A 24,485-nucleotide genomic window follows, 5' to 3' on the forward strand; every position below is an offset into this window, starting at 1 on the left:
CCGTATTCTGGTGGGATACCTTTCTGCCTGCAGCTGGCTCACTCGTTGGTGTCGATGTCCCCTTGACGGTGTGGGCTTGGCTCACGGCTGGACGGGGGCGTTCGGTACATGGAAAGGGAAGCACCTCCATCAGATATCGAGGGGTCGTGACGTCGACGAAGGCACCAGTCGGCGTGTCGAAGATGAAACTTTTTATTTGGCCGAACTTGTGGCCATGAAACAGAAAGCCGAACTACAGCAATACACTACACTGATAGCGGCGAACAAAGCGTCGGCCATCGATAAAACTAATCTGCATCAAGGCGGGTCGGCATTTATACATGCGGCATCGACCATTCGAGCCCTGTCGCTGGTGGCCGCATTAGATCCAGAATAATCTCAGCTGTTCGCGTGTTCGCGCTCAAGAAGATTCTAACATAATCTGGAACATTCCCAGACACCAGGACGCGGCTTACGCAAGGCAGCGGCTACGCGTGCAACGGACAGGTTGCTTAAGAATAACAAAAGAAGTGCGCGTGGCAATATTAATGTGGGAGAAATGTTAAGACAGCTCTTTGCAATTCGTTCTAACATTTACGCTCATGTGCACCTATGTCAAAGCTATTTGCTTGAATTTGTTACGAGGATTCTCACAATAGCCTGCCTTTTAACCATACGGTGGTTTTCATACTATAATGCTTCGAAGCAGCTTTATTTTAAATCATTTAATATATTTAGGTTTGCGGCACAAGTTTAATCCACCAGATAAGATAGAACTACCTTAGTATGATGGAAATGTCTGTCTTGGTTTACAAAAATGCCGTATGGTGGGCATGTTGGTAATCTATGCAGAGCCATACTGGTTGATAGCTTGCAACTTTGAATGCGTGGCAGTGAACATGGTATCAGCTGGGCCCGAGTGCATGTCGAACATGGAGTATTTCTTGCAGGGCAGCAGCGACCAGTGTGGTACAATGGTTATGGCGCTCGGCTGCTGGCCGGAAAGCCGCTGGTTCGATCTCGGCTGCGGCGGTCGCATCTTGACGCAGGCGAAATTCTACAGGTCCGGTTAAGTGCACGTTAAAAAGCCTGAGATGTACCAAATTTTTGGTGCCCGGCACTACGGCGTTCCCCCGGATATCATGGGTTTTGGCACGTAAAACCCCAGATAATATTATTTCGGGACAGTAGTGCTCACAAGATTTTATCGCCGCAACACAAAGCAACCGCTTCAATACTGTTCATAATGTTATGCACAGCGTCATAGGTTTTTTACAAGGAGTAGTTTCACAGTAGAAGGGTTAAAAATTTGCTAAAACTACAATTTTAAGACAATCTGAAAGCTTCAACTATTCTCTGTATTGTGACAGTCAAATGTATTCACAACCTTCGTATTCATTTCTACAATTTCTTTCGATAGGAGCAATTTTTTTATCTGAGACTTCTAACATATGTAACTTTACGTGTTTTGAAACGTTGGATTGGGACCAAGAATTAATGAAGGTTAACACGATAGAACGCTGCATTTGTTTACATTAAGCGGAATAGTAAGAACAATAGAGATGACACGATGACGTAACGATTTGCCTATGTTCTGTCCACATTCTGTTGTGGACAGAACATAGGCACAGTCTTTCCTTTCTTACGTTATATTTGACATTGGACATCCGGCTTCTGTGAAGACTTGTGCAGGCTTAAAGCTGGCCAAATTCCGCTTATGTAGAACACGAAGAATTGTGCCGAGCGCCCAGCTCTCAGTCCTTCTAAATAATCTAGAATAGTAGCGTAGCGCGTTTTTGTGAATACAGGGCAATTTCATCGCGCATTTTAGAAAATGCTTTCTGACATGAATAAGCGTGTTCACTTGCATCAGCAGCGTATGCTTGGCCATCTGATCTGACTCTATCGGTGAGTAAATTCCGCAAGGATGAAAGCGCGATAAGGCATGGGCATACAGGCACATTTAAACACTGTTCACGAGCGATGAGTTATGAGGAAAAACTATGCCTTGCTTTTCTATTGAAGCTTCACTGTTTCCTGTTTCCTCTTCACGATTGGTCGAAATATTTCGAGCCATGCTTACTGCTCTACTCTTGCTCGGGAAATAGGGACAACAGTATAAAACGTTCCACCACCGAATAAAATGCCCTGAATGTTATCGCACGATTATGTAGAAGAGAAGATAATAAATGACATTGGACTTTCCGCCTCCATGGCTAATATCATCAACTGTTAACAAACTTATAGATAATTTTAACGTCACCTGTCCCACAAAGGACGCCGAAAACTGCGAAGATGTATTATCACTGGCAGCATTTAACAGTTCTTTAATATTCGCAACAAAACTTAAGATCTGTTCGGAAATTCTGACGGAAGTTAGGATGGCTGCCCCCGATTTCTACAGCGCTCGCAACTCGTAGCTACCCGTAGAAATGGACTCACTTGTATTAATATTTCGCGGGATTATAGAACGCTGGCAACCCGTTAGCAGTAATCTTACTGCTCGAGGACACAATGACAAGAAAGTACACGACACGCTCCGCTATATTGAATCATAGGACTAGGAGTCAGAGCTACGCAGGGGGAGTTGACGAAAGCACTACCCAGTTTTCAGATGTGATCAGGTTAAGTGGTTTTTCTCGCGAGCTAAAATCGATTTCTCGCCAACACATGCGCTCTCGTGAAAATCGGCACGCTGCCGCAGTCCTTGCAATGTACACCTAAACGGTTATGCTCATATGGACGTTATTATGGACACGAACGCTCATGCGTATAAGCCCACGAAGCGGCTGCAGCAGCAAATGTCGTAAGACAGTGCAGTGTGCCATCTTCTTTCTTCTATTCCTGTCCTCGCGGTGTAGGTCTGCTGTTGTGGATTTGAACTTTCCAACAAGCGCAAGCCTCTACCTTTGTCAGTCGGTTTAAACGCATGCACAGCAGCGCAATCCGAAAGTTTGTTCACCGAAAATATGTTATATTTACTGCGTCGTTCGAATGCAGTTCAAAGTGGCCATAGGGACACAGACAAATTGTAGGCGCAGACCCTGAACTCCGTCATTCTGCTCTCACTCCGCGAGCTTGATAAAATTATTACTTTTGCCACGTCTACGCGCTCATCAATTCATGTGAGCTGGACAGCATGAAGTGGTCGAGCCTGACACGGCAAAGCTGCTTGTTTTAATGCAACTAAAAGGGAACCTCCTGTAAACAAGAAGGCCCTTTTAGTTTGGCTGCTTAAAGAAATTTGCTGCCTATGCATGGTTAACAGAACAGAAAAACATATTACGTTAAAGCGACCATTATTACATTGTTAATTCATTAGAATCTATATTGCGAATGCAAGCCACAAAGTGATGTAGATCTCACCGCTATACAATCGATTACTCCGGAGGCATTGTTTTCATTTATTTAGAAGCTGAGGCATCCGTTAATATTTTTACTCTACCTAATATTCGCAGTATTCAAAGAAGTAAACACCAGCTTGCCCCTTTAAACACATAGCATGATACGATACCCTGCCTGCCTTGTTCTTCAAGCAGTCAGATAGTAAATATGAAACATGAAATGCTTTTGAGAAATGCCTTATAGATTGTATTGGATATCTATATTTATTCTTTCATGGACGACTATATATAATTTATTTTCCAATCATATTTTATGAATAGGAAGAAGTAGCAAAATATATATATTTGGTAATCAAATTTGTTTTCTTTTCAGTACCACGATCGCATTGGCTGGTTGTGGTGCGTGTTTTGCCTGCTGTTCGCCGTTTTTGGCCTGCGAATTATACATCCTTCAATGCGAAGAACTTGGCACGATGTTTTCCATGTTGCTACACCGACGCTTTGGTGTCTAGGAATTGCATGGGTTATCTACGCCTCCATGGCAGGATGTGGAGGTAGGTGACGAAATAAGCAAGTACCTAAGATCATTGCATTAACACCGCAATGCATGGTAAATATCAAAATAGGCGAATTGAGAGGACCAATATTCAATTCACGAACATACGACGCCAACATTTATTAAAGTGCATGAAAGAAAAATAAACATCGGCGGGCTGCATGTCACAGCGACAACAAATGTAATTTCAGATAATTTCGAAGAGCAGATTTGATTGAAAACATGGGATAAATAACATTTAGCACTTATCGCCTTCTCTGTGGCACTAAGTACCAACATGAACCGCTTCTTTTAACAACTCGGGAATCGGGCACCTCTTCAATGCGGTGAGATAAGCAAGACGATTTGAACAGTTCACTGATTGCTGACATAAAGCTCCAGAAACATGAATTACCGAAATGGGTCTTACTACAACATGGAAGATGATGTAATATTTTTGGAACGGCTATGTTGCTCATTCTTCCTAACGCTCCTTATAAATCCGCCTCATTCCTTCTTACGGCTGTGCTGTTGAAAAATGTCAGGCAATCACTACACACGGATGGTATGTTCACTGGCTAGCTACCATTTATTGCATAGTATTCAGCCACTCTTTAGGAAATTATTCACCGCTGAACTAGCAAAACAAGCTTTTTCAGCAAATTGGAGCTGTGCTAAATATACGTGCCAAATGTTTTTTACTCGACTTCATCGACCCTTATCAAGAGATCGAAAGCGACATACTTCCTTTCTTAACAATTTCATTGCAGTGATCACTGTCAAAAGACAGTGATCACTGGAATATGAGGGCTTGTTCTTTGCGATGAGTCTATTTGAGTGGGCCAGATGATGTACTTCATCTGGGATACCACCAGTAGCCCTAGTGCAGGCCAAAGCGGTTCTATTAAACCCCTTGAGTTCGAAGAAGGTGTCGTTCCAGCTTCTGCACCAGCCGAGCTTGTTTGGAACCCCATTCATATCAACGTCAGGCTACACACCTTTATGAGTCTTTTTGGGCAGTGAAAAACCACGATCCGGTTTAAGAACACTCTTGTTATCGCAGCTGAAAGCATAACTGAAGTATATTGTTGGTAGTTTGTGGCAGAATCATAATGTTTTCATCAGTAACGCAAACTTTATTGTTAAACTGGTAAATAAATGAATCCGCAACGTCGGAAAGAAAACTGCCCGGCGCTGCAGCCACATAGCCGTCATTGCGCGTTGCAGGAGCTCGCGATAAGCTTGCTTCGTCTTGCTGAGACGCTTCCGGCTGCTTGAGGGACGACTCCTTTGCTCAGTTTGTAGAAAATAAATAACAAGTGGTTACTGGCGAATGTGTTTTCAGTGTTTAACAACGAAGCCCGCGGACGGCAGTTTTCGCTAGTTCATTCTGTTCACTTATCGTGGCTTGCCGGTCATTGCGAGTTTTTCCGGTTCTAAACAGAAACATTGTAAACGTGTTTTATATACACAATTCACAAAAATAAAATAATATGCAAGATACAGAGCCTTCACGAACACAGTGCATATCTAGCGAGAATGCCTTTAAAGGACTAATATTATTTGCGCGTTGTCACTAGTGTTACATGCAATTGTGCTACCTCATTTTCTTCTCGCAGCACTTAAGGTTTTATATCTTGCAGCATATTGGAGCCATTAGTGAACACCAGCACACATCATAACATTAGAGAAGAGTGGCTGCTTTGCCTCGGCGACTTCGTTCACCGGAGAGTGTGCTTGAAGAAATGCACAACAGAGACACTACCTTACATAGGAAATAACGAAACCACAGCAGTGTAGTTGTGAATATGAGTAACTTTTCACTGTCATCATACAATTGACAAGGCCGTTCATTACACAACCCAGTCTTCTATTTGTGTCAGTTAGTGCACTACCAGTGTTTTTATTTCTCTTTACTGCTCACCTTCACCAAATCACCCTTGTCTGTAGCGCACTATTCCGTGAATCAAAATGTTATCAAACAGGGAGGTAACTGATATTGTACAATATCTCTTCTATTTTGCGTCCCTTGTTTCTGCACCATGTTACTTCACCCATACCGTCTTATTTATGTTTCAGGCTTCGTGACCAAGTTCCTTTCATCTAGCATATTTGCGCCGCTTGGGAAACTGGTTTTTGCTGTATACATTACACATCATCCTCTTCAGTTTATCTTCTTTGCATCACGAGAGGAAAGCTTCGACTATAATTACTTTCTGATGGTAAGATTTCTATATTCTCAGCTGCAAAATCGGGCATTTTTGCTCGATTCTGGGTCACACAGTGTAACTCACATGTTGGGGTAATATTTGTCTTCTGAAATGTCCGAGTTTATTCAACTCATATGTCTTTAGCTTTCAATTATACAGCGTACAATTGTATCTCAAAGAATCGCTATTTCAGACTAAAGCAAGCATTGCCCACGCACGAGGTCTCTCGGGGCGGGTCGATTTCAAGCCGCGGTGGTAGCATTTTGATGGGGGCGAAATGCAACAGCAGCCGTGTGCTTAAATTTAAGTACATGTACATTAAAGGATCCAAGGTGATGGAAATAATCCCCATTTCCACAAAACGGTGTGCCTCATAATCACATGCTAGGTGAGGCACGTTAAACAAAAGAAATATTAGCAACTTGGCGCCGCTACACTCACAGCGCTTTCGTTCTGTGTGCGCTAGATATGACGGTAGCTTATCGATGAGGAACGAACTTATCTCAGCCTCTGTCGTTTTCCCATTAAATGACGTCCTTGCCCAGAAAAAGAGTGGTTACCCTTTAAAACCTATCGATGCCACAGATCGATAATGTAAACAAGAGCCACTGATTTATGTAAATGTTCTCACCTTTCAAAGCGCATCTAACTCAATGAGTTGGACGAAACATGAAGGGGTTTTTTATGTTGCTTCATCCTTTTTAAATTAGAAGCATTTCTCGGGGAACCCAAGGCCATTTGAAGGTTTCTATTTACGTATCTAAGTATCTATCTATATGTCTATATATATATATATATATCTTTCTATCGAATGCAAAGAATATAAACTAGGTTCCCAGCAGGAATCGAACCCAAGCATTCTGCGTGGCAGTCAGGTATTCTACCACAGCGCCACGCCAGGTCTTTAAATTGCTCTGGAAAAAGACCTATACAAGCGTAAGGTCAGTGGAACGTCAGTTGTGGTTGTAGTGCTGGCTATCTAATTTTATATCAACGCAATAAACACTACATACGTACTCCTACAATACAGACTTCTGGTAAGGCTAAGGTCATTTGTGGTTCCAGTGTTGGCTCCGCTTTTACAGCAGTATAATATACATTACATTTGTAGTCATATTGCTACATGTAGGCTGCCGGAATTCATATTGTCGACGCGCGTGTCCGCCCGACGAAGAGGACGAAGGTCGCTAGCTGCTCGAGCTCGGAGCCGGACTGGTCAGCGCTACAGCCGCTCTTGCAAATACATCTTGTGAATAGCGACTTGTAAAAGCGACTCGTCACTCACGTAACTCACGTAACATATTTGGTGGAGGTGGAACGTTCCCCGTCCTCACCACGCAGCTCCGCAGTGGCCGCGTCATCCAGCCTCTCGCCATGGCTTCCAATGACAACCCGTCCCCATCTCCATCTGCGGCTCCTACGACAACCTTTGTCGCGGTCCCCACCCCCCGCGATCCCGGGACATTCTCCGCGCAACCTGGCCTCGACGTCGACTACTGGCTTCGCCTGTATGAACGGGTCAGTCAAACTCACCGGTGGGACCCTACCATGATGCTCGCTAATGTTCTCTTCTACTTGGACGGAACCCCGCGCATCTGGTACGAGACACATGAGACCGAGCTCACCAGCTGGGAGACGTTCAAGGAGAAGCTACGTGACATCTTTGGGAACCCGACCGGTCGCCACGCAGCTGCACGACAAGAGCTCGCTACCCGTGTACAGTCGCCTACTGAGTCGTATGTCTCCTACATACAAGAAGTGCTTGCTCTTTGCCGGAAAGTGGACGAGGCAATGCCCGAAGCTGACAAAGTGGGTCACGTTTTGAAAGGCATCGCGGACGACGCTTTCCATTTGCTGGTCTACACCAACGTCCCGACTATCGACCGCATCATTCAAGAATGCCGCCGTTTCGAAACGGCCAAAAGCCGTCGTGTGCACCCTCAATTTTCTCGGTTGCCAAACACGGCTGCCACGTCTACCTGCTCCGATTCCGCCGCTACACCGCCCTTTGAGCAGAGTGTAACGCGTATCGTTCGACGGGAACTTGAAGCGGCAAGTCCAGCGCCGTTCCAGCCCTCTCCATTCGACCATGCCACTATACAACCAACCCCCGCGGTCTCCGTTATTCAGGCGGTCGTACGACAAGAATTCGCCAACCTCGGGTTCCCTGTCGCCTGCCCCGTCTCTCGCCCCTCGTCCCGACCAATGCCCATGAATGCATCTCGAAGTGACCCATTCGTTCCTCCACGATCTCGCAACCCAGCGGAATGGCGAACTCCCGACGACAGACCCATCTGCTTCCGGTGCCACCGCGTTGGTCATGTCTCCCGCTACTGCCGCGCCACTTGGACGCCGCCATATAGGACCCAATTTTTCTCGCCTTCCCGCCCATATGACGATCTTCGCCGGTATTCGCCCAGCCGTACAGACCCTACTTGTGACACACCTAACAGCCGCCCTCCTGCTCGTTCACCGTCCCCTCAACGCCGTCGTTCCCCGTCGCCCCAAGCACGCCGCCACCCCTCGCCGCCCAACTTTGCATCGTACCCGACGGAAAACTAGATCGTGCAGCTCCTGGAGGTAGTGCTGCATCATCTCCTTCTGAACCAAATCCTCCGTTGACGCTTCCTACGAACAAGAACCTCATCGATGTGCATGTGGACGGTATTTCTTTGACGGCTCTAGTCGATACTGGAGCTCACGTGTCCATAATTAGTGCTCGTCTTTGTCGCCGACTGAAAAAAGTCCTCACGCCTGCTACTACAAAAGCTGTACGCGTCGCCGATGGCGGAACTGTTCCTGTCACTGGAATGTGTACAGCTCGTATAAGCATCGCCGACCGTTACGTTCCTGTCCTATTCACGGTGCTCCATAATTGTCCTCATGACCTCATCCTAGGGATGGACTTCCTATCGACCCATTCTGCCCTGATAGACTGTTCCGCTGGTACTCTTTGCTTGGACCTTCCTCTTCAGCCAGATATTCACCCCGACCTTCCCCACAGCCTCTGCACCACGGATTTCATCCGCCTACCGCCTAAAGCCCTAACATTCGCCGAATTAACAACGACTTCATCCGTGTTGGATGGGCACTACGTCGTCACGCCGATTACTGATGTACTTCTGGCACGTGACATCACTGTGCCTCACTGCGTCATAACTATAGCCGCTAACCGGGTACATCTCCCCGTCATAAATTTCGGCTTCACGAAGCAAGTCCTCCCTCAAGGCATCTTAATCGCGACGTTGCAGTCCTTAGCCGATGACCACGTCACCTCTTTTGCAGCAGACGTATGCTCCAATCTTCCTTGTCGCCCACCCGATGCCACAAGCCTCGACATGGCATTACGCCCCATGATTGCCCCAGACCTCCCCCCAGCGCAATCAGCCGCCCTCATCCGCCTTTTGGCTTCTTACCGCGAGATCTTCGACCTTGACAATCGACCACTCGGCCAAACTTCTCTTGTGCAGCACCGTATCAACACAGGTGATGCTGTTCCCATTCACCGTCGACCGTATCGGGTGTCCGTATCGGAGCGCCAGATTATTCAAGAAGAAGTAAACAAGATGTTAGCTAAAGGTATTATTGAGCCCTCATCGAGCCCTTGGGCGTCACCCGTCGTCCTGGTTAAAAAGAAAGACAACACGTGGCGTTTCTGCATCGATTACCGGCATCTAAATCGAATTACGAAAAAGGACGTGTATCCTTTGCCCCGCATTGATGACGCTCTCGATTGTCTCCATGGCGCACGCTACTTTTCATCCATAGACCTTCGCTCCGGTTATTGGCAGATTGCCGTGGACGAGAAAGACCAAGAAAAGACCGCCTTCGTCACTCCCGATGGCCTGTACCAATTCAAGGTTATGCCCTTCGGTCTATGCAACGCCCCAGCCACGCTCGAGCGCATGATGGACACTCTGCTACAAGGGTTCAAATGGTCAACATGCCTTTGTTACCTAGACGACATCCTCGTATTTTCACCTACATTTGAGACCCACCTTGAGCGTCTGTCGGCTATTCTCGACGTCTTCCGCAATGCTGGCCTCCAGTTGAACTCGTCGAAGTGTCACTTCGGCCGCCAACAGATTACAGTGTTGGGCCACCTCGTCGATACTTCTGGTGTGCGGCCGGACCCTGAGAAAATTCGTGCCGTCACCAGTTTTCCAGTACCCCAATCCGCCAAAGATGTTCGGAGTTTTGTGGGACTCTGTTCCTATTTCCGGCGGTTCGTGAAAGACTTTGCAGCAATCGCTCGACCACTTACTGATCTTCTAAAGAAAGACGTCCCATTTTCGTGGGGGTCCACTCAAGCTGCCGCCTTCTCTCACCTCATCACAATTTTGACGACGCCACCTATATTGGCCCACTTTGACCCATCCGCCCCGACTGAGGTCCGAACTGATGCCAGTGGTCACGGGATCGGAGCCGTCCTCGCCCAACGTCAGCAGGGACACGACCGCGTTATCGCCTACGCTAGTCGCCTCCTTACACCTGCGGAGCGCAACTATTCGATCACCGAACGAGAATGCCTTGCTCTTGTCTGGGCGGTCTCCAAGTTCCGTCCATATTTATATGGCACTCACTTCTCCGTAGTCACCGACCACCACGCGCTCTGCTGGCTTTCATCATTAAGGGATCCCACAGGTCGACTTGGTCGCTGGGCTCTGCGACTGCAAGAGTACACTTTTGCAGTGACGTACAAGTCTGGACGCCTGCATCAAGACGCCGACTGCCTATCTCGCTATCCGGTTGGCGAGTCGCGCACCGTCCCTGACACCGACGCTTGCGTGTGCACCGTTTCCCAACTGACCCACATAGCCGACGAGCAACGCAGTGATGCATCCTTACGGGCTATCATCGAGTGCCTTGAATCCTCACCTTCGGACCGATCTCATCGCTCGTTCGTACTCCAGAATGGTACACTTTACCGCCACAACTTTCATCCAGACGGACCACCCCTGCTGCTTGTTGTACCCAAACACCTCCGCTCGGCTGTACTCCACGAACTTCACGACGTTCCAACTGCCGGTCACCTTGGTGTGTCTCGCACATACGACCGAATCCGCCGTCGCTTCTATTGGCCAGGTCTCGCACGCTCCGTCAGACGATACGTCGCGGCGTGTGAGAAATGTCAACGCCGCAAAACACCGTCGACGCTTCCGGCTGGGTGCCTTCAACCCCTCGACATTTCGTCCGAACCCTTCTTTCGCGTCGGCTTGGACCTACTCGGCCCTTTTCCCCTGTCTTCTGCTGGCAACAGGTGGATAGCTGTGGCCACAGACTACGCCACACGCTACGCCATCACACGAGCTCTTCCTACAAGCTGCGCCACAGATGTCGCCGATTTCCTTCTGCGCGACGTGATCTTGCAACACGGTGCTCCACGCCAGCTGCTCACGGACCGTGGCCGCACATTTCTATCGAGAGTCATAGCGGACATCCTGCGTTCATGTGAAACGCGGCATAAGCTCACTACGTCGTACCATCCGCAAACGAATGGCCTCACGGAGCGTCTGAACCGAACCCTAACCGACATGCTTTCAAAGTATGTTTCCTCAGACCACTCCGACTGGGACCTTGCTCTACCGTACGTGACATTTGCCTACAATTCCTCGCGCCATGACACGGCTGGTTACTCCCCATTTTTCCTGCTGTTCGGCCGCGAACCCACATTGCCCCTCGATACAGTCATTCCGTTGCCAGCAGCTCCGACCACTGAATACGCCCTGGACGCTATCAGCCGGGCCGCTCATGCACGCGAAGCCGCTCGTACTCGCCTTCTGACCTCCCAAGAGAACCAACGCCGTCGGTATGATCAACGACACCGCGACGTACACTTTTCGCCCGGTTCTTTGGTTCTGCTGTGGTCTCCGACCCGGCACGTTGGCCTGTCCGACAAACTGCTCTCTCGGTACACAGGGCCATACCGAGTGCTTCGTGCGGTGACTCCCGTCACCTATGAAATCGCTCCTGCTGCCCCGTCGTCTTCATCCACCCCGCATGCCAGCGACATCGTACACGTCGCACGCCTGAAGCAGTACCACTCGCTCAATGACGTTGACGTCTAGATGCGCCGAGACGGCGCCTTTGCCGCCGGGGGTTATGCTACATGTAGGCTGCCGGAATTCATATTGTCGACGCGCGTGTGCGCCCGACGAAGAGGACGAAGGTCGCTAGCTGCTCGAGCTCGGAGCCGGACTGGTCAGCGCTACAGCCGCTCTTGCAAATACATCTTGTGAATAGCGACTTGTAAAAGCGACTCGTCACTCACGTAACTCACGTAACAATATAATGGAGCAAGCTATGTTCAAGTATTGCTCGACCCTGGCGAAATACGCCAGCCAAAGTTATGTATGATATTCACATCATTGTACCATAGCGTGCACTTAGTGTCGATAACACAGACGTCTGCGCTTAACGTGAATGCTGATACTACGTCAGACCATAAGTTACCCTTTAAGCGCCAGTGTAGTCGATGTGCCTGGTAGGCCCACGATGTGAGCACAACTCCTCGATTTACAGAACCTATCGATCCACCTCGTAACGCTATGCTCAAAGCCAATAAATGCACCACAGAACTACTGGCTACCCGCTTCGCATGAAACCGATTCCCACAATGCGTGGGATCTGCCGAGTTTTTTTCTTCATTCACGAGGCACGCTTCACTAGAGTGAAAATTATTTGAACTTAATGTGTACACGGGAGATCGCCAAGTTTCAATCGAATATAAGAGCAATCATGTGAAATTTTGCTGAAGAATTTGATAACGCTTCATGTTAGATTCGTAATCATTATTAAAATTATCGATAATGAAGGTAATCGGTCTCTTTTAAATATACAAAGATTGCAGTTTTGTAGTCGTCAACTAGCAAGAATACTATTGCGGCAGCAGAGCTGACTATCGACGTAACTAATTAGCGCAAAGTGGGCAAACGACAGGACGAAGAAAACAGACAGGACACTTCACCTTGTTCTTTGTCCTTTTCCCGCTAATCAGTTATGTCAGAAGTCAATTCGCACCAACTAGGCGAACTCGCATCTCTGATACTGCGACATAGCCATTCTTTCAACGCAGGGACTTTAGGTGCTGAGCGACAGCCCATTCAACAATTAGCTCATTGTACAACAATTCCAGTGCATAGGTAATTCTGGTACCTGTTTCATGAATTTGTCAGGGTTGCACATCCTCTGTGCGATTTTTTTAATAAGATCACGCTATTTATTGGCCATTCGAACCGCCTCTCGGCACAATAAAACATGTGATTTGTTGTGGTATCACAATTTCTTCTTAAACGCATTATACATCGAACAAGCGTTAAGTAGTTGTTTATTTTCATTCATACTCAAACGGCTATACACACATGCTGATGTGGACGTACTTAACGAATATAGCTGATGTTTATAGGATTCCTTTCGTAAAGGGTGTTTCACACAAAGTTCTCTTTTAATATCTTTGGTGCTCAAGTATTGATTATTGGCTGCGCAAATAGGAAGGTAGATATGTGAAGGACAGACAGTGAAAGCGCAGGTGCGAAGAGAAGGGCCAGCGACTGAAAGGGCAAATGAGAAGGTACGCAAAGGAGCACCGCTATGCGCACGAACACCTTCATTGTCTTGCTCGGTGCGGAAAATACTGCCTGAAAGAGAGCATAGATAGGAGCGAATCATTGAATAAGACAGTAAAGTGCCACTATCGTACAAAAGAATGGGTTGTCTGTTATCTACTACCCTTAAAATAATTATAGCGCAACCTACACGACTTCAGTGAGCAGGTGGATCGCAGCGCGTTTGATTAGCTAAGCGTACATCATAAATACGCTGAACGTTATCAAGAAAACACGTCATTCACAAATTACTCACGAAGAAGGGCACAAATGGTCTGAGCCACCATTTTCTAATCTCAAAGAAGACCTCAATTTATTGCTTGTATACTGCGTTTCTGCTTTGTGTCATCAAGTGTTGTTTTCATAAAAACCCCTACATTCCAATAGATCAGGAACTTGCGCGCCATACGCTTAAATAACGCTACAATACTTTCGACGTCTCTTTTCAGGGCTATTTCTTCGTTGGAAACCTCGTCCTGGCATTTGCAGTCGCTGCAGTCCTAAGCCTAACAATAGAAATACCCTTCCGCAGACTTGAAAAACTTATATTAGGGAATGCATGAAGACATGCTGAAAGCAATAAATATATTATCTAAAAGAAACAACCATCGTACCGGAAGACGTGCCTGGTCATTGACGTTCCTGCACCACGAACGTAATGATCCCCAAACAACGCTATCTTATGTTCGGTAATTCTATTGCATTAAATGCGAAGCATTTGATGTCTGTTCAATGTACTTTGTCAGTATCTATCTATCTATCTATCTATCTATCTATCTATCTATCTATCTATCTATCTATCTATCTATCTATCTATCTATCTATCTATCTATCTATCTATCTATCTATCTATCTATCTATCTATCTTTACGCCTGCGTCTGGTTGGCTGTGGTTGCCACCTGAGTTTAGTATATATCAAAATTGGCATAGGTGGACATGTGTGCATGGCGTTTCCAAGTTATGACATTCATCACATGTATGCCTGTCGCGTAGGTTATGAAACCCTTCCCCTACCACGTGTGGTGCATATATCTTCCGACCACTGCCCTTGCTAAGTGGGTATGCACCAAGCGTGATTCACAGTGTATATCAACCGAGAAGGAGCGAAAACTGAGTAACAACTTCATAACTGACGCGGTTCATGTGTTGAAGAAGATGGATACGTACAGTTTCTTACAGTAGGCGACTTCAGTGCAGTCGACAAAGGCCTACATAACTGCTGCAACGACCCTTAGCCAGCAACCACGCGGTACAACTCATGAGATCATGTACTACATCAACGGCTGCCTAACATCAGCAATGTTTGCGGTGCTTGCCTGACATCAATTGTAGTTGCAGTAATGGCTATCCGTTTGATAAGAATAATGTAAACATTACGTATGTACTCCGGACTCAGTGAACAACTATAGTCTAACGCTGCTCGTCCTTGCACGAGTGCGACAACGAATGCTGCTTACATTTCGCTTCGGTAACGTGGGGTCTGTGCTTTAACGTGAGTGGAGACTTACGTCAGACCATGAGCTATTCTTTTACACATGCCACTTTAATCGGTGTGCCAGATAAACCGAGTATGGGCACAAAACTACTATATTTGCGCATGGACATAGATCCACCTCGTGCAAAAATTAGCTCGAAGCCAAAAAAAAAAAAAACTGCTGCATAAGCTGGACATAGGCTGTTTTCGGCGTCGTGCTCCGCTCGTTGCTTTTCTTCCCGCTTCTTGCGTGTTCTCAAATTTCGCGTGTTTCATGCACCTAATAGTTCTAGTCATCTGCGTTGTGTGTCGTGTTGAACATGTATGATTTGTGAAGATCAGGGAGAGATGCATCGTGCTCGTCAGCAAAATCAGCGACGGAGCACAAGCCTTCGAGGCGAGGCGCTGCGGTAGTTTACTTGCGGTAAGTTGTATCGCACGGGAAACAATTATTACCGCCGTTCTGACCGCAGTTCAATTCGGTATCGGGTCGTACATATGGTCTGTGTTACAGTCACACTGAAGAGGCAGCATGACAGACTACATAGCAGACGCAGCCAAGTCAGCACGCACCCAAATGGCATGACACCGCTCAGGACTTTTGGATTATGCGATGTTAGCGTCATCTGACGTAGTTATCAAAAAGCTAGGCGTTTGCGCGCCGCCAGAGGACTGGCCCGGGATTTGGTAAATCGAAAAAGCTCATTGTTAAGGTGTTGTTGACAAGAAATATTCAGAGAACACAACAGTGCAAAAATGCTCCGTGAATGAACGAAACGACTTATTGTTTTTGGCAACAGAATACGGAAGAGTCCGTATGGCTTTATTTCAGCCAATATCCACTTACTATATTACCACGGGTCCCTCAACTCCTCTGTGTCTCCGTATGTTTGTGCTCCATTATGACGTATTATATTACTACAACATGCATCCTGACGGACCTGAACTGCTGCGGGTCATACCCAAGCATATGCGTCAGACTATCCTCGCGCAGTTGCACGATATTCCTACTGCTAGTCACTCGGGAGTATCGAGGACTTATGACTGTGTTCGACGTCGCTTCTTTTGGCCCGGCACTACCGGTCCTTCTAGCGTGACGTCACTTCACGCAAATCCTGTCAGCACCGCAAAAAACCTACAGCCCTTCCAGCAGGACGCGTTCAGCCCATTCAAATACCATCTGAACCATTATTTAGGGTAGGTCTTGACGTCCTTGGCGCTTTCCCTTTATCGTTCAGTGGAAACAATTGGAGAGCCGTTGCAACGGATTACACCACTCGGTATGCGATCACGCGGGCCCTTCCTACCAGTTGTGCAACGGAAGTCGCTGACTTCCTCCTGGAAGACGTCATACTTCACCATGGCGCTGCTCTGCAACTGCTTATCTATCGGGGTCTCTACTTTCTATCCCAGGTTTTCCAAGACACATTGCACTATTGCCCCACAAAACACAAGTTCACAATTGCGTGCCACCCTCAGACCAATGGTCTCACAGAGCGGCTGAATCGAACTATCACAGAAATGCTGGCCATGTAAGTTTCTTCCAACCAATGTGACTGGCACGCCGCGCTGGCATTCGTAACATTTGCCAATAATACGTCCCGGCATGATACTGCAGGTTTTTATCCATTTTTGCTGCTGTACGGACGAGAACCCATGTTACCTTTTGACAGGCTCCTTCTTGTCGTTGCTCACACGACATCAGAATACGCCCGTTATGCAATCTCTATAGCTCTAGATGCGCGTTAGATTGCCTGCCTGCGTATTTGGGCTTCGCAAGAAAAGCTACGACTTGTCAACGATGCCCGCCACCTCGATGTCCGCTTCAACCCTGGCGACATGGTCCTTCTCTGGACGCCGTCACGGCGAGTTGTCCTGTGCGAGAAGTTGATTTCGCCGTACTGTGGTCCAGGCCTGGGCAGTATCGCGATACAAGAGTATCGCGATATTATTTCAGAGATACTTTTGAGTATCTGTATTTCTGTATCGAGATACATTTGAAAAATGTATTTGTATCTCAGTAGTGAAATACATTTACGATGTATCGCCTGTATCGCGATACTATGCAGGACACGGGTATCTCGTTACATTGTTTTTTGTGTCGGAAATGAGTTGAGGCGTGTTTCCAATGGGGGAATGACGTTTTTTTTTGTTTTTTTTTGTGCCAAGACAAGCAAAGGCGCGCCGCCGGTCGCCGACAGATAGGGCGGCGATGGTTTCCCCTCAAGCACAGAATGGTCCATGAGGTAAAGCGCGCGACAACGCAGACGGCAGAATCGCGGGGGCAGTGTTGCGGCCTCTGCCGACAAAAGTCGCTGTCTCTCAAGGTCAGTGCAGCACGCCTTACTTTTTCCGGGTGGCAAGCCATTACTTCGCGACCCCCGGCGCGGATACCGCCTTGGAACAGGCTTTGCAATGCTTCGCGGGCGTTCAGTTCTCAAAGCAGCGACACTTCCAAAAGCAGTTCCCGTATAGTCGCGGCCGAAGTGACTAGAAGATGTCTATCTTTGACGCGCTTTCAGCCACCTCTCCAATGTCAGGGTGCGTTCCTAATTCATGACATGCGTGAAACGGTCTTTTGTGGTAGCAGGCTCCCCCACCGCCGGAGCCGACTTCGCCTGTTTGCGGTTTTCTGAAATGGGTGCTGGTAGCGTCGGTGGTGGTGACAACTTCATTGAAGCCGACAAGGTCAGGCGGCTTAGGATTCTGAAGATGGGGACAGACTTCGGATTCTGAACAGTCAGAACAACCCAAGTGAGGGCGAAAGTGTTTCGGTATCTAGATGACCCGAGAAGAGATATCGCCACGCTGCAGGGCAATCGGGCTATGAAGGCGGTATTTATTCACTATAACACGAATTTGTGCTCACCTTCAGCGGTAGACACACTTTTTTTCTTTCGTGAGTCTTGTGCTGAGGCTGAACCGACGCTGTTAGAAGACAGCCTATTTGAGAAGCCTACACAACAACCTTCTTAGCAAAGCAGATCTTCAAAATAAATGTGTGCTTTTTCTCAATTCACTGAGGTTCATTAGTGCACTAGAAGAGATTCATCAGTGATTCGAGTGATTTGCTTAAAGTGTGCTATTCCTAGAATAGCTTAGTTTGTTCGCCAAGTATGTCGATTTCGGTGTCCAATCCTTGTTACTGTTGCTGTGAAATGTGTATTTTTATTGCAATTGATACTTGTAATTATGTCATTATTACTAATTATGTACTTTGCCCGCCCCCCTCCCCTGCAATGTCTTAATGGCGCTGAGGGTACTGTAATAAAGAAATAAATGATCTGAACGTTTCGATGCGCTGTAACTTTAATTACAACATCACGCTGCACTAATAAGTGTCTTTGCGTAGTGTGAACATCCTTGAAAGAAAAAAAAGTATTCCAGTATCTGTATCGATGTAACTGTATTCCGGAATACTTTTTTCGTCTTATTGCAAAAGTATCTGCGAAATATCCCGTTACTTTAAAGGCAAATGTATCTCAGTATCTGTATTTTAGGCTTCCAGTTCATGTATTTCGATATCTGTATTCCGGAATACTTTTCTGAGTATCTCTGCCCAGCCCTGCTCTGGTCCGTACCGTGTCATGCGCCAAGTCACCGATGTGACATACGAGACCGAACCTCTTCGCGCCACCATTTAACGATCGTCTTTTGATATTGTTCACGTCATTCGGCTGAAGCGATATCATTCTGACCAGCCAAACACCGGGACGCTGCCTTCGCCGCCGGGAGTGATTGCATGGGGCACCAGAGATGAGAACAGTACGAAAGACGCTTGGTCATCTCTCCTGCAGACTTGGCTCCATCTTGTAGGCCTGCCTCCGAGCTGTACATTCGTTGTAAATATATTGTGAAACGCATTTTGTCCCAGTAACAATATAAGCCACATACTAAAAGGAGAGCGTTCTCATGTGAAAGAAATTCACGTAGCAGTAATGCTGGGCAGGAGCTCAATCACCAAATAATACAAAATCATGGCCAGCTATTTACTGTGGTCCCTAACTACTAAATAAAATTTTTCCATACCGTTCCATTTCTAAACTCGGAAGTATTGAAGAATTGAATTCTCCCAGTGCTTGGATATCTATAACTTCAGGCAGAATAGCACAGAAGCTTCCCGCATTCGTCACTCTCTCTGCATTATGGGACGAAATCCTCTGGGCCATGTACACAGCCAAAGCCACCTAGAACAGGTTAAGGCCTGCGCACTCCCTCCGTGACGTCACGCGCCTTGCCCGAGTGGGCCGCGCCTCGCGAAAAAGTTTGTCTGCTAGACGCCCAGGCTCTACTCACTTCCATGCGCTAGACGTGTGTGGGGTTGCCTCACGCAAGTCGCAATGGTAATCACATATATGTACTTTTCACTCAAGCATACAGATGTAAACTCGAGGGCAATGTATGTCAAACTAAGACATGCTAAGGGAAGCTTTGATTATTGTGCCCGAAAGCCGCAGTGTTAGAAGCGTGTCAGACTATGGCATGGCGTCTTTCGATTTCCTTGATTAAAAAGAAATAAACTACGATCAAATATATTTCATGCAGACTGCATCATTTATTTATTCTGAGGCGAATCTTCAAGCCGGTAGGTAGCTTAATTAAGCGTCTTCAGTTTTCTCTTCAGTGCTGCACCCTTCTTTGCCGCCGATAACTTGTCGGTTTTCATTTGGACATAGTTTTTCAGTAAGGTGTTGGTGGCTGCGCACAATATGTTATGAAGCACTGTGTCTGGATGGTGTCCTTTGCAACAAACGTCGAAATCTTCATTGTGAGTTAAGAGGTGCTTCACCACACTGAGAAGAAGCCGCCTTTGGTGCCGTGCTGCATGAAAGCGGGCGATGTTCTCTATTGAGGTTAGCTTTTCTAGCACGAGTGGTCTGTGAAGAACAGCACTGATTACTACTGGTTGGAGAAACTTGAGGGCCCCTCTTGTGAGGCCTTCGATTAGCATATCATCTCCCATTGGCATATCCCTATCTCGTCTCGTGATGTTGGCGGCACAATCTCCACAGGGAATTTTTCTGAGAGCGGCGTGGGCGCAGTAACCTGCAATATACACTATTTCAGGCAAGCTTTCCTCTTTTGATTTCACGTCCTCTTCGGTCACCTTGATGTCATATTCTTCTATCACCTTTGCTGCATCAAATACAATGCTGCTCGGCTGGGACAGTTCTTTCATGTCTGGAAATACCAGTGAGTTTTGAGGCCTCAGTTTGGCTTCTGATTGAAATAATTGTTGGACGGAAATATGGTAGTTGGATCCACATAGCCGACGGTAACGACCAAACCTCTCCTCGAGGCGGTCTGTCTGAAACTTTCCAAGCAAGACATATTCAAAACGTGGCTCCTCCAGGCAATACCGGCTGACTTCAATCAAGGAGTACGATGTGAGACGTAGTGCCAAGTGCGTCTCCGTGGTTAACAGTCCTGCACGGCCACTGCGAACCTTCAAGTTTTCCCAAGTGTCAAGCCAGTCCACAAATGTGTTAAGAAACTGCAGTTGCATGTCCTCCATACTTCTTACGGGTGCTTGAAGAGGATTTCTTAGGCGCTTGCCTTTCGATGGTGTTTTAGTGTTCACAACGCACCACCACTAGTGTATTAATTCAATAAATTCGGCAGTTTCTCGGGCAGAACTCAAACCAAGCTTTGCACCATGAGTTTTGAGTGCTTCTGCAATGAATGGACTCATCACTTTCAGTGCTAGTTTCACGTTTTGTCTTTCGAGGTTGGAAGGGTTCAAAGCCTTGTAGGTAAGTCCGTATCCAAGCTTCGAGAGATTGTGCTGCTCGGAAGCGTACAATTCACGAAGTGTCTCAAATGTTGCTTTCTTCACTTGCACCTGCGATGTCGTACTTGAAAATTCGGGATAAAAAATTGAACAGCCATCATTTTTCTGGTTCAACAAGTTGTTACGGATGCACTTTAATAAATGCACGGTATCGACAACAAAAAATAGCGGCCTTGAATTGTCTGCTGGATGTGGGTACACAATGTCTATTGTTTTGTTTTTTGAAAAACACGACATGACTTTTCGGTTCACAGCGTTGTTATCAGTGAGAACGGATATTACAGTAAGTCCTGCTTTTTAAAGAACCAAAATTGCTTTTTCCAAGATGTCGTGCAAATGGCTGGCTTCAATGCTGAAAACAGGGAGGATGTGTACCACATCTTTGTGCGCAGAAAGCGACGAATTTGTCGTGAACACGTGTGCTGTTTTTGCTGCTTCAGAGGAATTTGATGCCGTCCCTGTTAATGAGCCGCCCTTATACTCTAAATATTGCTGGATGTGGATTTCAACTAACATGAGCGTTACGACTCTTTCATGCGGCTTTAGAAGGCTCACCTTTTTTGTAATGTACTGCAAAAAGCCTTCATCGCTTTGTTCGTTTGCAGGACTTACATTGTACTTGCTGCACAGCCTCAATATTGTGGAAGGACGAGGTAACATTAATTTCCCAGTGTTGCGAACAAATTTGCATGCGTGAGGAGAGATCGTGTGAAAAATGCTTGCTAGTATAAGAAGATCTGAAAGATATCTCACAGCTCCTCGCTCTTTAAGTAGAAGGCGCAACTGTTCCTTCAGAAAATCGAGTGCTTCTAATTTCTCTTCTGGCAGGAGGTCACCATTGGACAGGTCATCAAGAAGAGAAAAAATAATCTGGAAGCAGGCTTTAAACTTTTCTTCTTTTTCACAGACGTCTGGAGCATTGAAATGCTCCACACTTTCAAGAATAGTCTGCAAGCACCGAATGTCCTCCAGTTTTTCTGGAATGGGAACATCATCAATGAACATCTTCATCTTTTTCCAGTAAGCAGAAATGCGCAACGCGTCGGAAACAACCACAGAACGTTCAACCTCTGGAGGTAGTGTGTTGCTCTGAATATGCAGAAACATAATAGCAGCTTCCGTGCTGCTCACTATCCAATAGTCAGACAACTTAAGTTCGGAGAGTTGTGACACGAGCTGCTCAAAAGATGCCACCCTATTTTTGCGTTCATCCTCTTCGTGCGAAGAAAGCGACATCTGAATGACCTTTTGTAGCTGGTCTGCCTCACGGCGCTTCCGTTTTGAGTCAGGCTCCTCGCGAACCGGAGCACAGTCGGATAGGTAAGCGCAGCTGTTAGGAAACATCGTCGGCACTGCATCTTCGGTTAGTCGAGTAAGGCTCATCGGAACTTCTATAGTCCTTCTGTTGCTATACGTGTAACTAGTGGTAGTCCTCAAATACGCTGCTTTGAAATGAAGTTCGCAGACCTGCGATATGCAAAAGCAACAATAATGTTTTAAAATATTTGACCAACATTTCAGATATGTTTTGCTGCCTGAATTACTTTATAGAACGCTATAATTAGCAAGAATTGAGGTCTATAGTGACGCTTTTCAGTAATCCTTTGCAATAACACAGGTCTGCGACACAGAATTGGCTTTATGCAGGCCCGTAGCGAGGGGGCGAGGGGCGAAATTTTCATGATACATGGTGTTTTACCGAAAATAAATAATGAGAATAGGCGTTCTTCTCAATTTGTCAAGGCTTTCAGAGCAAGTGCCCCCCCTCCCCGAAAAAAATTCCTGGCTATGGGCCTGGCTTTATGTGAATATTTATTGGTACAAATCTTAAATTCTTACCTTCGGATGACGCAGAGTGTCGATGTCGACGTCTTCCCGACGAATAGCGCGTTTCCATTTTATCCTGCGGTGGTCTTTGGGGAAGGAGAACAAGCGGACCTTCGGTACACCGTCATAATTTCCACGACAGTTCGGCACGCAGCAGCGGCCCATCCTGTGAACTTCCTGGTAATTTCACGTCACGAAACTTCACTGCTTGCACTCCAAATAACGCAGACAGGGTCAAGACTTGCACAAATCTCCAAAGCACGTCCACCAGCACTATTTCCAAATTCTTGTGCAGCGTAGCACCTCGCTGTGGCAGGCCCAAACAAGTTCTAACAGGCTCGCCCTAACGAAAGGAGTGACTGACTTTCCTTTCCCAGCCGGTCCTCACCTTGCCCACCAGTTCGTCGGGCTACGGGTGGTGACGTCAGACAGGGAAACGAAGGGAGTGAAGAGGCCTTGAAAATTCTAGGAGGCGCTGATACGGCGCGTGTGTTACTTGATGCAACAAACGTTAGGAAAACGCAACTATCATATATTAACACCCTATGAACGATTACGTGGGGCATGATGGAATACATTTTTACGGTACATCCCATTTCTCGCCATTTGTATGTCGGCTAAGGTCATAAAAATTCTACCTGTGCTAAATCTGTGTGTCACGGGATATCAATAATCGTGGAAACACACGGCGTCAAAATAAATGTAAGTACTAACTAGCGTCCTATAAAGCAAATAAAACTTACACTTTCATAGAACAGTCAGAGAGTGCCTATTTTTAATACGAATAGAAGAGGGCTGCCTGTGGATTGTACTGCCCTGGTTGCTTGTAGCTGCTAGCATAAATAAGTCTACTTGAGTATGTCAGAAAATATTGAGTTGTTATATAACGCCTTCGAGCTGCCTTTCGTTGGAACATCGCTACGCGAACTCTGCTGAAGATGCATAGTCTCTTTTCTTTAAAAAAAGAACTTTTTTTCTTTCCGTAAACCCCAGCGCCGCAATAACCTCTGGTGGCGTACTTTAATTGTCCGATTAGCGCACTTTAATTGTCAGAAGGCATGCAGTATCTTTTCCACCATTTGGTATATTGGGCCGCCCTGTTCAGCACGGTTAATTATGATAATTCGCGATCAATAACAATGACACGACAGGCGAATTTCGGCAGTCTTCGAAGTCCGCGCGATGAACCGCATGTACAGGGCATTTCTGCTAAGTCCAACAAAGTATAAAATATGTCCACGTGCTCATTACTGGAATGCGACAAACTTAGTGTCCTTTAATGTTTTCTTGACCAAGTTCGACCATATTGAAGTGAGTTAATGTGATTATTTGCAAGCATTTAGGAGCTGACTTTTAAATATCATTTTCAATGCCATATGTTCGATAGAGATTTGCAAAATCTGTGAAGTAGTTCCTGAATAAATTATTTTTTTCGTGATACCTTCAGTGCTTTAAAGCTTTCGAAATTTGTCAGAAAAGGCACGAGATTGGACATATACCACGCGAATACGCGCTCCGGTGCGGCATCATTAGCACCCTCAAAAACGCAAGGAACTAATGATAGACGCTACAAGAGACCGAAGGTGTGAACGATTCTAAGCCAACAGAGACTGTTCGAATGGATCGAGCTTGGCTTGTACTTTTACAGCGGCAGTTTGTATGTTCAAACATTCTAACAATCAGCCGAAGTGGAAAATGACGATACGTGATACATTGTAAA

At 46.5% G+C, this 24,485-nt stretch overlaps 1 protein-coding gene across 1 annotated transcript; it reads right to left on the reverse strand.

Moving 5' to 3' along the window:
• Positions 1 to 823: 823 nt before the first annotated feature.
• Positions 824 to 23,120, reverse strand: LOC125757833 (uncharacterized). Its single transcript, XM_049414028.1, has 3 exons — positions 22,778 to 23,120; positions 21,848 to 22,405; positions 824 to 1,036 (listed from the first exon to the last, which is right to left on the reverse strand). Exons 1-3 carry the CDS (start codon positions 22,928 to 22,930, stop codon positions 824 to 826), a joined length of 924 nt encoding a protein of 307 aa, XP_049269985.1. The 5' UTR covers positions 22,931 to 23,120.
• Between the last annotated feature and the right edge of the window lie 1,365 nt (positions 23,121 to 24,485).

Source organism: Rhipicephalus sanguineus, chromosome 3 (genome assembly GCF_013339695.2).
Source record: "Rhipicephalus sanguineus isolate Rsan-2018 chromosome 3, BIME_Rsan_1.4, whole genome shotgun sequence".
Classification (NCBI taxonomy): Eukaryota; Metazoa; Arthropoda; class Arachnida; order Ixodida; family Ixodidae; genus Rhipicephalus; species Rhipicephalus sanguineus.